This window comes from Anabas testudineus, chromosome 10, assembly GCF_900324465.2.
Source record: "Anabas testudineus chromosome 10, fAnaTes1.2, whole genome shotgun sequence".
Lineage (NCBI taxonomy): Eukaryota > Metazoa > Chordata > Actinopteri > Anabantiformes > Anabantidae > Anabas > Anabas testudineus.
This window is the reverse complement of record NC_046619.1, coordinates 11,796,631-11,813,431: the sequence shown is the minus strand read 5'-3', so window position 1 is coordinate 11,813,431 and position 16,801 is coordinate 11,796,631. Positions and strand designations below refer to the sequence as shown.

Below are 16,801 nucleotides of genomic sequence, written 5' to 3'. Positions count from 1 at the left end.
AATGAGGACTGTAAAACGCATACATATGATTTTCAATTACTGAATTTTCAGTGATTCCTAATAGGGCGTACATACTTTAAATATAAAAGTTAAGTTATGGTGTAACAAAATGTTTAATGAGTCAAACCTCTAGAGGAGAGTCTGGTTCATCCAGGATGCTCTTTTCATTCTGTATCCGCTGCATCGTCCCTGTTGAACTGGGGTCCATTATCAGCACGTTCTGACTACCAGCTCTGCCGAACTTACAGTCACTCTTTCTGGAGTCTGTGGTCCTGCACACCTCGTAATTGTACACGTGTTGCAGAGTCCCTGTCCCCAAAGTGTCTGAGTAACGTGGTGGATAATATGGAATCACAGGGAGGTTGGACTGATACAGGACGCGAGACTGTCTCCACCTGTAGATTTTGACTGATATAATAACCACTAAACACGTGATGAACAGGAAGGAAACTACAGCCAGAGCCAACACTAAGTAAAAAGTCAGGTTGTCATTGTACTCCTTGTCGTGTGGGAAGTCCGTGAACTCCGACAGCACTTCAGGGAAGCTGTCCGCCACCGCCACGTTAACTACGACTGTAGCTGAACGAGAGGGCTGCCCGTTGTCCTCCACTATGACAGTGAGTCTTTGTTTGACTGCATCTTTATCAGTCACTTGGCGGATAGTTCTTATTTCTCCATTCTGTAAGCCCACTTCAAACAGCGCCCTGTCTGTGGCTTTCTGCAGTTTATACGAGAGCCAGGCATTCTGTCCAGAGTCCACATCAACAGCCACCACTTTAGTCACCAGATAGCCCACATCTGCTGAACGAGGCACCATTTCAGCCACCATAGAGCCAGCCAGTCTGGACTGGGTACAGAACCTGAGGAGGGTTGTCGTTCTGGTCCTGGATCAGTATTTTCACAGTCACATTACTAGTGAGTGGAGGAGAGCCTCCATCCTGCGCTTTGACGCGGAAGTGGAAATCTTTGATCTGCTCGTAGTCAAAAGACCTCACTGCATGGATGACTCCACTATCAGCACTAACGGACACATATGAGGAGACTGGCACTCCGTTAACAGAGGAGTCCTCCAGGATGTAAGATACACGGGCATTCTGGTTCCAGTCAGCGTCTCTGGCTTTTACTGTGAATACAGAGAGACCTGGTGTGTTGTTCTCTACAATGTAGGCCTCATATGAGCTCCTCTCAAAGACAGGAGCGTTGTCATTGACATCAGAGATCTGTAAGGTGAGAGTGACGCTGCTGGAGAGGGAGGGGACTCCCTCATCAGAGCAGGTCACTGTTATATTAAACTCAGAAGATCTTTCTCTGTCTAATTCACTGTCTGTCACTAAACTGTAGAAATTATTTGTTGATGCTTTTAAAATAAACGGTATATTTTCGGTAATAAAACATTGCACTTTTCCATTTTCCCTGGTGTCCTTGTCCTCGATATTTATCATTGTAACAACTGTATTAAGTTTAGCATCTTCTGATATAACGTTTGACTTCGACATTATGTTAATTTCAGGAGTGTTGTCATTCACATCTTGCACGTCCACAATCAATTTACAGGAATCTGTGAGTCCTCCATCATCACTTGCACGTACATTTATCTGATAATCTCGGGATTCCTCAAAGTCAACATTTCCAATTAAAGTAATTTCACCATTATCTTTGTTTATCATAAATATTTTCCTTACCTCATCTAATGTATTTGTGATTGAATATGTTATTTTACCGTTTGAGCCTTGATCTGCATCTCTGGCTGTAACTGTAGCTACAACTGTGCCTTTAGCTGAGTTCTCTGTAACTGTAGCTTTGTATGTGGGCTGTGTAAAGACAGGAGCATTGTCATTGACGTCTAAAACTGTGATGAGAATCAGCATCGTTCCTGTCATCTGCGGCTCTCCTCCATCTACAGCCGTCAACACGAGCGATATCTGCTCTTGTTTCTCTCTGTCTAGAGGTTTCTGTAACACCATCTCTACGTTTTTATTTCCATCAGCGTTATTGTGCACCTTCAGAGCAAAATTATCTGATGGTTTTAATTCGTACCTCTGAAGATCATTGACCCCCACATCAAGATCCACCGCCCTTTCCAGCACAAATTTTGCGCCGATGACTGCAGACTCGCTTATTTTAAACTTGATTTCTCCCTCTTCAAAGGTCGGCGCATTATCGTTTATGTCAGTAATCTGAACTGTAACCGTGTAAAACTCCATTGGATTCTCTAGAATAATCTGAAAATGTAAAGCGCACGGTGTTGTCTGTCTGCACAGCGCCTCTCTGTCGATTCTCTTTTTGACGAGGAGGACTCCTCTTTCTCTGTTCAGCTCGATGTATTCATCACTATCTCGGGTATAAATTCGAGCCTTACCGGCAGTGAGACGTTTGGTTTCTAAACCCAAATCCTGTGCAATAACACCGACTAAGGAGCCTTTTGCCATTTCTTCTGGCATTGTGTAACTGACTTGACCAATAACCGAGACAAGGGAAATGACAAAAATAAACAGCAGCGCTTCTCCTTTCATTGTTCTATCCAAGCGTTTTCTCAGACAGTCCGACTGTTTATCCCCAAAAACTCGGATGAATTCCAGTGTGAAGCACAAACGTCGCAGCTGTAAAATCCACACAATCAAAATAAAATCCTCGCAGGACGTCCTTCTGGTTAACAGATATTCACTACATCCAAAATGTCCGTTCGTTTTGTTCTTCCTCTCACTGCATTGTGTGGAGGTTACAGGGGAGGTGCTGCTACAAGCTCGCTCTCAGTCATCGACACACTGGTCAACAGCGGCCCTAAGAGTCCATAATACAAAACTGCAGAATCTCAACAGAAATTAATCTGCCCACAACACATAACGTTAAGAAATTCCAACTTGACTGAAAGTAATACAAGCCAAGCAACTTGAACTAAGTTGGCCACATGAAGAGTTTATTTCTACTCACATTATTTCCTTTTAGTCATATTGTGTCCAGTATAACACGAATAATGCCAGACTACAATAAAAATAAACAATTGGAATTTGCTTAACAAGAACCGAACTTATATGTAGAAGATTAGGTCAAAATAGAAACACGAAGAAAAAAGACTAAGTGCAGAAATGTCTCTGTCCGAGGTCCTGAAATGATAACGCTTACATAAACTACCACATTACTGTCTATCACAAGGGACTTCATGCGCAAAGAATGACCACGTGTAACAATTTTACAATAAAGAAAATCAGCATGTATGTAAAAATGTATAAATGTTTCAAAGTGAAACACTGTTTATATTAATAGAAAGTAATAATTCCACAATGTAAAACATCAAGCGTCTTCTCATGGACACTTTCGTCACTGTCTTGGGGGATTTGTAAAATATAAAAACCGATCAAACCCTGTAGCATCCATTATTCTAACACTGCAGAGTAAATTGTCCACAAGCAGCTGCTATCAAGGATAAGTAGGAAGTGCCATTTTCTCAAACTAAATGTTGTTGAAATTATGACGGAAAACACTTTATGACTTTACCCAACGAACTGAGTTAAATGAACGTGTATGTAAAGCAATTTGAAACATATTTAAAATGATCATTTTCATTGATGAATACGGTTTTGGCAAGCTGTCCATGTTCCTGAAAATGTCGTAAAGGCAAACAAGAGTTCACCATCATCGCAACCAAACACATACAGAAAAATGAAGGCACACAGAGGACGCTACATTACGTAACTAACCTCTAGAGGAGAGTCTGGTTCATCCAGGATGCTCTTTTCATTCTGTATCCGCTGCATCGTCCCTGTTGAACTGGGGTCCATTATCAGCACGTTCTGACTACCAGCTCTGCCGAACTTACAGTCACTCTTTCTGGAGTCTGTGGTCCTGCACACCTCGTAATTGTACACGTGTTGCAGAGTCCCTGTCCCCAAAGTGTCTGAGTAACGTGGTGGATAATATGGAATCACAGGGAGGTTGGACTGATACAGGACGCGAGACTGTCTCCACCTGTAGATTTTGACTGATATAATGACCACTAAACACGTGATGAACAGGAAGGAAACTACAGCCAGAGCCAACACTAAGTAAAAAGTCAGGTTGTCATTGTACTCCTTGTCGTGTGGAAAGTCCGTGAACTCCGACAGCACTTCAGGGAAGCTGTCCGCCACCGCCACGTTAACTACGACTGTAGCTGAACGAGAGGGCTGCCCGTTGTCCTCCACTATGACAGTGAGTCTTTGTTTGACTGCATCTTTATCAGTCACTTGGCGGATAGTTCTTATTTCTCCATTCTGTAAGCCCACTTCAAACAGCGCCCTGTCTGTGGCTTTCTGCAGTTTATACGAGAGCCAGGCATTCTGTCCAGAGTCCACATCAACAGCCACCACTTTAGTCACCAGATAGCCCACATCTGCTGAACGAGGCACCATTTCAGCCACCATAGAGCCACCAGTCTGGACTGGGTACAGAACCTGAGGAGGGTTGTCGTTCTGGTCCTGGATCAGTATTTTCACAGTCACATTACTAGTGAGTGGAGGAGAGCCTCCATCCTGCGCTTTGACGCGGAAGTGGAAATCTTTGATCTGCTCGTAGTCAAAAGACCTCACTGCATGGATGACTCCACTATCAGCACTAACGGACACATATGAGGAGACTGGCACTCCGTTAACAGAGGAGTCCTCCAGGATGTAAGAAACACGGGCATTCTGGTTCCAGTCAGCGTCTCTGGCTTTTACTGTGAACACAGAGAGACCTGGTGTGTTGTTCTCTACAATGTAGGCCTCATATGAGCTCCTCTCAAAGACAGGAGCGTTGTCATTGACATCAGAGATCTGTAAGGTGAGAGTGACGCTGCTGGAGAGGGAGGGGACTCCCTCATCAGAGCAGGTCACTGTTATATTATACTCAGAGGATCTCTCTCTGTCTAATTCACTGTCTGTTACTAAACTATAGAAATTATTTGTTGACGCTTTTAAAGAGAACGGTATATTTTCGATGACAAAGCATTTCACATTTCCATTTTCTCCTGAATCTAGGTCCTCGATATTTATCATTGTAACAACTGTATTAGGTTTAGCATCTTCTGATATAACGTTTGACTTCGACATTATGTTAATTTCTGGTTTATTGTCATTCACATCTTGGACATCCACAATTAATTTGCAAGAATCTGTGAGTCCTCCATCATCACTTGCAAGTAAATTTATCTGATAATATTTTGACCTTTCGAAGTCAATATCTCCGATTAGTGAAACTTCTCCATTTTCCTCGTTTATTTCAAATATTTTCCTGACACTGTCTAATGTATTTGTGATTGAATATGTTATTTTACCGTTTGAGCCTTGATCTGCATCTCTGGCTGTAACTGTAGCTACAACTGTGCCTTTAGCTGAGTTCTCGGTAACTGTAGCTTTGTATGTGGGCTGTGTAAAGACAGGAGCATTATCATTGACGTCTAAAACTGTGATGAGAATCAGCATCGTTCCTGTCATCTGCGGCTCTCCTCCATCTACAGCCGTCAACACGAGCGATATCTGCTCTTGTTTCTCTCTGTCTAGAGGTTTCTGTAACACCATCTCTACGTTTTTATTTCCATCAGCGTTATTGTGCACCTTCAGAGCAAAATTATCTGATGGTTTTAAATCATAGCCATGAACACTATTTATTCCAACATCAAGATCCACCGCCCTGTCTAGGACAAATTTTGCACCCACGATCGCTGACTCGCTAATTTTGAACTTCATTTCACTTTTTTCAAACGTTGGTGCGTTATCATTGATGTCTGTGATCTGGACTGCAACACTGTAAAATTCCATTGGATTCTCTAAAATGATTTGGAAATGTAAGGCACACAGCGCAGTCTCTGTACACAGCGCCTCTCTGTCGATTCTCTCTTTGACGAGGAGGACTCCTCTTTCTCTGTTTAGCTCGACGTACACGTCGCTGTTCCTAGTATAGATCTTAGCTTTACCTGCTACCAATCGCTTTATTTCTAAACCTAAATCTTGTGCTATATTTCCCACTAAAGAACCTTTGGTCATTTCCTCCGGGATGGAGTAGCTGACCTGCCCGTACACCAAACCGAGTGAAAAGAGAGAGATAAACAACAGTACTTGCCGACTCATTGTTCCTTCCGATATTTTTTCCAGTAAGCCTAAATGGATTTTTTATATTCCATGAAACAGATATCTCTTATATTCCTACACCACACGTGACATAGTCGAAGCGCCCATTGGAAGCAAGTCTCCTGGAGGTCGAAATCCCTTATTCGTTTCCAATAAAAGTCTACAGCTAGAAATGTCCGATCGTTGCCCGTGGTGTTCTTTCTTTATTGTGTCGAGGTTACATGGGAGGTGCTGCTACAAACCCTCTCTCAGTCAGCAACACACTGGTCAACAGCGGCCCTAAGAGTCCATATTATAAAACTGCAGAATGGCAAATAAAAGCAGCTGGGGAAGAAGTGACTGTAAAACATCTGGTTGTGTACTTAAAATATATTCCTAAGTATTATCTTGGGTTTCTCATACATTGTATAATTACACAAATTCATTATATTTCATATTGAGCTTGCTATTATCTTGTATTTTAAAGGAAATATTTACAAACAAAGATATGGTGTTTCATGAGATGATGTAGGTTTATGAACTGCCAGGTCGTATGAAAAGGCCAAAGGAAATAAGGAAAACGGCGAATATATCAGAAAAGTAAGGTTTCTACATGAAATGACAGTTAAGAACAGAGGAGTGGAAAAAACAATAGAGACAGACATCGATTGTAAAAGAGTGGAAAAAGGCACTTGCGCATGACTTAAACCTACATTTAATGTCGCTGTCCGCAGTTCTGAAATAAGAAACCCCCTAACACAAAATTAGTAAACAAAACTAAACAAAATATTAAAAAACGTTATACTATAGCTATGTATACTATACTGCTACAAACTACGACTACAAATGATAAAAATACTTTTGAAAATCGTTACAACGTGTCTTCTAATAAAAGAAAGTGTTATGCAAGCACAGTTGTTTCTTACAAAACTGAATAATAATTATATTTTAAAACACCAACAAATACGCGGAAACTAAAGTATATTAAATCAGACTAACCTCTAGAGGAGAGTCTGGTTCATCCAGGATGCTCTTTTCATTCTGTATCCGCTGCATCGTCCCTGTTGAACTGGGGTCCATTATCAGCACGTTCTGACTACCAGCTCTGCCGAACTTACAGTCACTCTTTCTGGAGTCTGTGGTCCTGCACACCTCGTAATTGTACACGTGTTGCAGAGTCCCTGTCCCCAAAGTGTCTGAGTAACGTGGTGGATAATATGGAATCACAGGGAGGTTGGACTGATACAGGACGCGAGACTGTCTCCACCTGTAGATTTTGACTGATATAATAACCACTAAACACGTGATGAACAGGAAGGAAACTACAGCCAGAGCCAAGACTAAGTAAAAAGTCAGGTTGTCATTGTACTCCTTGTCGTGTGGAAAGTCCGTGAACTCCGACAGCACTTCCGGGAAGCTGTCCGCCACCGCCACGTTAACTACGACTGTAGCTGAACGAGAGGGCTGCCCGTTGTCCTCCACTATGACAGTGAGTCTTTGTTTGACTGCATCTTTATCAGTCACTTGGCGGATAGTTCTTATTTCTCCATTCTGTAAGCCCACTTCAAACAGCGCCCTGTCTGTGGCTTTCTGCAGTTTATACGAGAGCCAGGCATTCTGTCCAGAGTCCACATCAACAGCCACCACTTTAGTCACCAGATAGCCCACATCTGCTGAACGAGGCACCATTTCAGCCACCATAGAGCCACCAGTCTGGACTGGGTACAGAACCTGAGGAGGGTTGTCGTTCTGGTCCTGGATCAGTATTTTCACAGTCACATTACTACTGAGAGGAGGAGAGCCTCCATCCTGCGCTTTGACGCGGAAGTGGAAATCTTTGATCTGCTCGTAGTCAAAAGACCTCACTGCATGGATGACTCCACTATCAGCACTAACGGACACATATGAGGAGACTGGCACTCCGTTAACAGAGGAGTCCTCCAGGATGTAAGAAACACGGGCATTCTGGTTCCAGTCAGCGTCTGTGGCTTTTACTGTGAATACAGAGAGACCTGGTGTGTTGTTCTCTACAATGTAGGCCTCATATGAGCTCCTCTCAAAGACAGGAGCGTTGTCATTGACATCAGAGATCTGTAAGGTGAGAGTGACGCTGCTGGAGAGGGAGGGGACTCCCTCATCAGAGCAGGTCACTGTGATATTATACTCAGAGGATCTCTCTCTGTCTAATTCACTCTCTGTGACAACAGTAAAGAAATTATTTGTTGTTGATTTAATGGCAAATGGGATGTTTTCGTTTAATACACACATGACTTTGCCGTTATCGCTTGAGTCTGGATCTTGTATATTAAGCATCGTTACGACCGTTCCTGGTTTCACGCTCTCAGACACTGTGTTTGAATTTGACATGATATTAATGGATGGAGGATTATCATTTGTATCTGTCACGTCCACGGTTACTTTACATGCATCGGACAATCCTCCCTGATCTGACACCTGAACATCAATCTCATAAAGTCTCCTCTTTTCATAATCTACGTTTCCTGTTAATGTTAATACGCCATTGTCAGCATCGATTTTAAAGAGACTTGCTGCTGCGGATTTTGGAATCATATATGTCACTTTTCCATTAATTCCTTTGTCTAAGTCAGTAGCGCTCACAGTGGTCAATACAGTGCCAATAGGAGCGTTTTCTGCCACATTTGCTTTGTATTCCAGTTTTGAACAAATCGGTGCATTATCATTTACGTCTAACACAGTTATAAGTATCTCCATTGTGCCCGAAAGCTGAGGTTCTCCGCCATCAAGAGCGGTTAGTATTAATGATATATGCTCATTTTTCTCTCGGTCTAATGATTTCTGTAAAACCATCTCGACGTGTTTCGTCCCATCTCCTCGGTTGATGGTTTTCAGAGCGAAATTATCACTGGGCTTTAGCACATAGCTATTCAAGCCATTGACGCCAACATCATTGTCTACTGCTTTCTCCAAAACGAATCGAGCTCCTGCAAGAGCTGACTCACTAATTTCATATTTCATCTCACCTCTCTCAAATGTGGGAGGATTGTCATTTATATCGGTAATTTCAACAGCCACGGTGTAAAACTCCATTGGATTTTCCAGTAACATTTGAAAATGAAGTGCGCAAGGCATTGTTTGACCACACAGGGATTCTCTGTCTATTCTCTCTTTAATGAGGAGGACTCCCCTCTCTCTCCTCAGCTCTATATACTCATCGGTGTTACCAGAATAAATACGAGCTTTACCTGACTTTAACCTTTCAACGCTTAAACCTAAATCCTGGGCTATATTGCCAACTAGAGCTCCTTTTGACATTTCCTCGGGAATTGAGTAGCTGACCTGCCCATGCACTACACTGAGCGAGAGCACCCAGATAAAGAACATCACTTGCCATCCCATCGTTCTGGTCGACGCGTATGTGAAGAAAAATCAGAAAATCCTCTGTCCTGTCGTCACAGGTTTTGATGCAATCGTGTAGATTCACTTAAATGATCCGAGCAATGGCCCTTATCCTAAATTGTGGAAAGAAATAATCTAGTAACGCCCCGCTTTCTTATGCTGTTCATGTCAGTCCCGACTGTCAACACTGCGTCTCTGTTTCCCAGTGTAATATGGTGAGATATTGGGAGGTACTGCAATAAATGCTTCGTTTGTAACTCTATGGCCAACAGCGTCCCTCTCTGTTCAACCAAATTAACTACACGGTATAGAACTATGGCAAGAAAAAGAAAAGATAGAAAATGACAACACGAATTACTGAGGGACATTTTAACTAAGTTAAACCTTCAAAGAAAAAAAACAATAGTTGTATTTGTCTCCAATATTATGAAATGTCAAACCAAAAAAGCGATATAATAAAAAATCATTGAACTAGAACACAGTGTTGTAAATGAGGTGCTGACAAATAAACAACCACAACAGACACATGTGTATGCGGCCATATTTACCAAGAGTTAAGGGGAATATGAAGGTCAAAACACAAATGATTTATCAAGTTATTAAAGCTGTTATGTAATGCAGTGAGGGAATTATTTTCCCGCTGTGAGTGGTGCTGAGTAATAAAACTAACAAATGAAAATGAATTTATTCTAATACTACACAGGTATTAGTGTGTCTCTGTGTATATTAGGTACTCGAAATACTTGTCAATCACAAAAATGTTCACACAGGTCCAGGAAAAAGGGAGGGAGAAAAAAAGAGAGGGAGTAAGAAAGAGACAGGGTAAAAATAGTTGATGAAAGAATTGCAAAATTTTCTACATCTAGATATTTCAGATACACTGCTGTGCAATACGCTGTCCATGGTGCTGAACCAGAACAACCTCCACTTGAAAAACACACAAAGTCCCAACAAGTTAAAACGCGGAAATTGTTCTCAGTAGAACTTAGAAAAAGGCATTATTTATGGTCGAGAAAACTAACCTCTAGAGGAGAGTCTGGTTCATCCAGGATGCTCTTTTCACTCTGTATCCGCTGCATGGTCCCTGTTGAACTCGGGTCCATTATCAGCACGTTCTGACTACCAGCTCTGCCGAACTTACAGTCACTCTTTCTGGAGTCTGTGGTCCTGCACACCTCGTAATTGTACACGTGTTGCAGAGTCCCTGTCCCCAAAGTGTCTGAGTAACGTGGTGGATAATATGGAATCACAGGGAGGTTGGACTGATACAGGACGCGAGACTGTCTCCACCTGTAGATTTTGACTGATATAATAACCACTAAACACGTGATGAACAGGAAGGAAACTACAGCCAGAGCCAAGACTAAGTAAAAAGTCAGGTTGTCATTGTACTCCTTGTCGTGTGGAAAGTCCGTGAACTCCGACAGCACTTCAGGGAAGCTGTCCGCCACCGCCACGTTAACTACGACTGTAGCTGAACGAGAGGGCTGCCCGTTGTCCTCCACTATGACAGTGAGTCTTTGTTTGACTGCATCTTTATCAGTCACTTGGCGGATAGTTCTTATTTCTCCATTCTGTAAGCCCACTTCAAACAGCGCCCTGTCTGTGGCTTTCTGCAGTTTATACGAGAGCCAGGCATTCTGTCCAGAGTCCACATCAACAGCCACCACTTTAGTCACCAGATAGCCCACATCTGCTGAACGAGGCACCATTTCAGCCACCATAGAGCCACCAGTCTGGACTGGATACAGAACCTGAGGAGGGTTGTCGTTCTGGTCCTGGATCAGTATTTTCACAGTCACATTACTAGTGAGTGGAGGAGAGCCTCCATCCTGCGCTTTGACGCGGAAGTGGAAATCTTTGATCTGCTCGTAGTCAAAAGACCTCACTGCATGGATGACTCCACTATCAGCACTAACGGACACATATGAGGAGACTGGCACTCCGTTAACAGAGGAGTCCTCCAGGATGTAAGAAACACGGGCATTCTGGTTCCAGTCAGCGTCTCTGGCTTTTACTGTGAACACAGAGAGACCTGGTGTGTTGTTCTCTACAATGTAGGCCTCATATGAGCTCCTCTCAAAGACAGGAGCGTTGTCATTGACATCAGAGATCTGTAAGGTGAGAGTGACGCTGCTGGAGAGGGAGGGGACTCCCTCATCAGAGCAGGTCACTGTTATGTTATACTCAGAGGATCTCTCTCTGTCTAAATCACTGTCCGTTGTTAAAGAGAAAAAATTATTTGACGTTGATGAAATTGCAAATGGTATATTTTCGTTAATATAACAGCGAACTTTTCCATTTAGTCCTGAATCTGGGTCTTGAATATTTATCATTGTCACCACAGTGCCAGGTTTAATATCCTCTTTTATTGCGCTGGACTTCGACATGACATTTATAGCTGGGACATTGTCATTTGTGTCAGTTATTTCCACTATAATCTTACATGAGTCAGTTAGTCCTCCCTCATCACTCGCCTGGATATTAATTTGATATTGGCGCTTTTTCTCAAAGTCGGTGTTGCCAACTAGTGTAACTTCTCCCGTCTCTTTATTTATCTCAAATAACTCGGACACATTGTCGAGTAAATTTAAAATAGCATAAGACACTTTCCCATTAGATCCTTCATCTGAGTCAGAAGCACTAACAACCACTACTTGTGTCCCCGAGGGCGAATTTTCTCTTATGGTCGACTTATATGTTCTCTGCGTAAAAACTGGAGCATTATCATTAATATCTAGCACATTTACGTGTATCTGAACAGTTCCAGAGAGCTGCGGCTCACCACCGTCTACAGCAGTGAGTACAAGCGACAGATATTCCTGTTGCTCTCGATCTAAAGGCTTCTGTAAAACCATTTCTATCATCTTGCTTCCATCTGCTTGATTTTGCAGCCTCAAAGCAAAGTTGTTGGTTGGTTTTAACAAATAACTCTGAAGGCCATTCACACCGACATCTAAATCTATTGCCTGCTGCAACAAAAACACTGCTCCTGTAATGGCTGACTCACTTATTCTGAATTTCATCTCACCTCTTTGAAATATCGGGGCGTTGTCGTTAATATCTGTTACTTCGACGGTAATGCTATAAAATTCCATAGGATTTTCTAAAATAACCTGAAAATGCAAAGCACAGGGCTCCGTCTGAGCACAGATCGCCTCTCGGTCTATCCTGTCGTTGACAAGAAGGACTCCTCTTTCTTTATTTAACTCGATGTACTCTGCACTGTCTCCCGTATAAATACGAGCTTTTCCTGATTTCAGTCTTGTCACATCCAAACCTAAATCTTGAGCAATATCACCCACGAAAGAGCCTTTCGGCATTTCCTCTGGAATAGAGTAGCTGACCTGTCCAATCACTGAACTGAAACAGAGATGCAAGACAAACAGCAGCACTTGCCGTCTCATTGTTCTGTCCCCCATGTTCATGTAAAATGAGCCGATAAACATCCTTGTAAAAACGGTTATATCTTCAGTGGGAATCCATTTTATGTTCTCCTTTTGCGTGTTTTGAGCCCTTTCAGCGCAACTGAAAAACAAAAAATACAATATCCGCCCAAATGAACGTTTGCAGCTCTAGACGACGTGGTCTGTAATGGTCCTTGTGTCTTTCTCTCTTTCTTTATCGGAAATGATGTGGGAGGTGCTGCTGTTTCGTCTCCCTTACTAACACAAACTGGCCAACAGCGGCCCTGAGAGTTCATCATGATGAACTACATACTACTGTGAATAAGGAAAAATAATAACGAGTGTTCTAATATCAGCTGATCGACTTATTTAATTTTACGCCAACCATTTGGGAAGTCAAAATATTTGTGTTATAACTTCTTAGATTTACCTATCCTGCAGTATTGGGCCGAGCAATGAAAGATGTTGTAATGACGAGAAATAAATAAAGAAAAATTAATAGGAAAGAAAAGAAGAAAAAAAAAAATTGGGAAATACGCCACAAGCAGAGAACAGGAATAGAGCAAATCTACAAACTATAGTAAATTATCTTTTCATTAGAAAACTATTTAAATTGTGCTAACACCATTAAACATTTAAGTTAGGTGAAGTGGTAGAACTTTGAAACACTACAACAAGAAACTGTCCTGAAACAAATAATACTCTGACCTCTGTAAGTGAGGCTGACTGAGAAACTGTCCGTGGTGCTGAAGTGAATGAAAGGAAATGCGTAATACGACTCGTTCAACATCATTCTGTTAAGATAAAGCAGCACTATGACAAACAAATCTGCTCAGGTTCACATACAATATCGATATCAGGTTACTCATCAATTATCAAGAGTAAGACATCACCGCTTTACACTAAAAAACAGCGTGAGCGAATATGGGCCTATACCATGGATATGTAATTAGATACATAATAACTTGCAGAACTTCACATCTGGAGAACAGTCTGGCATATCTAGGTCCGACTTTAAAATATTTTGGCATTACTCATGATTAGGTTTTCTTTATGTTAAAGTAAAAGTTAAATTATTTAATTACTCATATTAAGAGCAGCATTGACTGCAAAGAAAATTAAAGTCTAACCTCTAGAGGAGAGTCTGGTTCATCCAGGATGCTCTTTTCATTCTGTATCCGCTGCATCGTCCCTGTTGAACTGGGGTCCATTATCAGCACGTTCTGACTACCAGCTCTGCCGAACTTACAGTCACTCTTTCTGGAGTCTGTGGTCCTGCACACCTCGTAATTGTACACGTGTTGCAGAGTCCCTGTCCCCAAAGTGTCTGAGTAACGTGGTGGATAATATGGAATCACAGGGAGGTTGGACTGATACAGGACGCGAGACTGTCTCCACCTGTAGATTTTGACTGATATAATAACCACTAAACACGTGATGAACAGGAAGGAAACTACAGCCAGAGCCAACACTAAGTAAAAAGTCAGGTTGTCATTGTACTCCTTGTCGTGTGGAAAGTCCGTGAACTCCGACAGCACTTCAGGGAAGCTGTCCGCCACCGCCACGTTAACTACGACTGTAGCTGAACGAGAGGGCTGCCCGTTGTCCTCCACTATGACAGTGAGTCTTTGTTTGACTGCATCTTTATCAGTCACTTGGCGGATAGTTCTTATTTCTCCATTCTGTAAGCCCACTTCAAACAGCGCCCTGTCTGTGGCTTTCTGCAGTTTATACGAGAGCCAGGCATTCTGTCCAGAGTCCACATCAACAGCCACCACTTTAGTCACCAGATAGCCCACATCTGCTGAACGAGGCACCATTTCAGCCACCATAGAGCCGCCAGTCTGGACTGGGTACAGAACCTGAGGAGGGTTGTCGTTCTGGTCCTGGATCAGTATTTTCACAGTCACATTACTAGTGAGTGGAGGAGAGCCTCCATCCTGCGCTTTGACGCGGAAGTGGAAATCTTTGATCTGCTCGTAGTCAAAAGACCTCACTGCATGGATGACTCCACTATCAGCACTAACGGACACATATGAGGAGACTGGCACTCCGTTAACAGAGGAGTCCTCCAGGATGTACGAAACACGGGCATTCTGGTTCCAGTCAGCGTCTGTGGCTTTTACTGTGAACACAGAGAGACCTGGTGTGTTGTTCTCTACAATGTAGGCCTCATATGAGCTCCTCTCAAAGACAGGAGCGTTGTCATTGACATCAGAGATCTGTAAGGTGAGAGTGACGCTGCTGGAGAGGGAGGGGACTCCCTCATCAGAGCAGGTCACTGTTATATTATACTCAGAGGATCTCTCTCTGTCTAATTCACTGTCTGTCACCAAGGTAAAGAAATTACTCGATGTTGACATGATTGTAAAATGATCATTTTCATCTAAAACACAGCGCACTTTGCTATTTTCATTTGAATCAGGATCCTGAATGTTCATCATTGTCAGAACTGTGCCCGGTTTAACATCCTCAGATACACTAGATGACGCTGACATAACATTGATAATCGGTGGATTGTCATTTGTATCTAACACCTCAATTATAACTTTGCATACGTCTGAATTACCGCCTTCATCTGATGCTTGAACATCTACCTCATAATGTCGAAATTTCTCATAATCAAGTTTTCCTATTAAACTAACCACACCATTTTCATTATCTACATGAAACAATCCATGTGCGCCCTCTGGAACATTAGAAATTGAATACTGTATGTGCCCATGTTGACCTTCATCTGCATCAGATGCGCTGACCGTGGTGAGAACAGTTCCTTTTAACGCGTTTTCTTTTACATTGGTCTTATATTCTGTCTGGGCGCAAACAGGTGCATTGTCGTTTGCGTCTAATACAGTAATGGTAATTTGCATCGTCCCAGAGAGCTGCGGGTCGCCGCCATCTCTAGCAGTTAACACTAAAGACAACTGTTCCTCTTTCTCTCGATCAAGAGCCCTCTTCAAAACCATCTCTACATTCCTACTACTGCCAATTTTATATGGGTTTAAAGTGAATGTTTCACTTGAACTTAGCGAATAGCCCTGGAGCCCATTTACGCCGACATCGTTATCTATTGCTTTGTCTAACACAAATTTTGATCCAATTTGAACCGTCTCACTAATATCAAATTTAATCTCGCCGTTTTTAAAAGAAGGAGAATTATCATTAATGTCAGTGATCTCCACAGTGATACTATAAAACTGCATTGGATTCTCCAAAATTATTTGAAATTCAAGAGCACAGGGCGTCGTCTGTCCGCAGAGCGCTTCTCTGTCTATCCGCTCTTTGATTACAAGCACTCCTCTCTCTTTATTCAGCTCGATGTATTCTGTACCTTCCCCTGTATATATACGAGCTTTCCCTGATTTCAGTCGTTTCACATCTAAACCTAAATCATGTGCGATGTTACCAACCAAAGACCCTTTCGCCATTTCTTCAGGAATGGAGTAGGTGACCTGCCCAGAAACCGAGCTCAGAGAAGCAAGCAACATAAACAACAGTAGGCCTACTTGCCGTGTCATTGTTCTGTCCGACATTTTCCCATCCACAAAAAGAAAAAAAATATATCAATCCGCTGTACAGTACTATAATGTTAAACACCAATGTCAGCAAAATACTGAAAAAGACATATTCGTCAGAATGCCAACACGTCCTCTGTACTCTCCCGGTATGCTCATCTCCTTGTGTCTAACTGGTTTTTCTGTTAGGCTTCTTTTCTATCTTCGTTACAATTTGACATGAGAGGGGAGGTACAGCTGCACTCAGCACTGAAATCTCAGCAGGCTGGTCAACAGCGTCCCTGTGAGTTGGATACACTGAACTACACATTAAAAAGACGTTTTAGTTTATCTTATTCATTTATTCTATTGCGGTTGCTCACAAATAGGTCCACATGTGTTGCAAGTTTCTGAGCAGAAATTACTAAGAAAAAAACAAAAAACAAGCTGCTTGGCGCTT

General features: G+C 42.3%; 4 protein-coding genes and 1 pseudogene across 12 annotated transcripts in view; all 5 read right to left on the bottom strand.

Moving 5' to 3' along the window:
* The window catches only part of LOC113160594 (protocadherin gamma-C5-like), a 228,525-nt gene that overhangs the window by 87,446 nt on the left and 124,278 nt on the right, over window positions 1-16,801 (bottom strand). The gene's annotated exons all lie outside the window — the stretch shown is intronic.
* On the bottom strand, window positions 122-2,683 carry LOC113160611 (annotated as a pseudogene).
* LOC113160608 (protocadherin gamma-A2-like) lies at window positions 3,337-6,263 on the bottom strand. The gene has a single exon (XM_026357948.1). It carries the CDS (start codon window positions 6,081-6,083, stop codon window positions 3,681-3,683), a length of 2,403 nt encoding a protein of 800 aa, XP_026213733.1. The 5' UTR covers window positions 6,084-6,263; the 3' UTR covers window positions 3,337-3,680.
* On the bottom strand, window positions 4,633-9,611 carry LOC113160610 (protocadherin beta-16-like). The gene is made up of 2 exons (XM_026357951.1): window positions 7,062-9,611; window positions 4,633-4,693 (listed from the first exon to the last, which is right to left on the bottom strand). Exons 1-2 carry the CDS (start codon window positions 9,438-9,440, stop codon window positions 4,691-4,693), a joined length of 2,382 nt encoding a protein of 793 aa, XP_026213736.1. The 5' UTR covers window positions 9,441-9,611; the 3' UTR covers window positions 4,633-4,690.
* Window positions 11,397-16,484, bottom strand: LOC113160607 (protocadherin gamma-A2-like). Its single transcript, XM_026357947.1, has 2 exons — window positions 13,978-16,484; window positions 11,397-11,457 (listed from the first exon to the last, which is right to left on the bottom strand). The coding sequence occupies exons 1-2, from the start codon at window positions 16,378-16,380 to the stop codon at window positions 11,455-11,457; spliced, it is 2,406 nt and encodes an 801-aa protein (XP_026213732.1). The 5' UTR covers window positions 16,381-16,484; the 3' UTR covers window positions 11,397-11,454.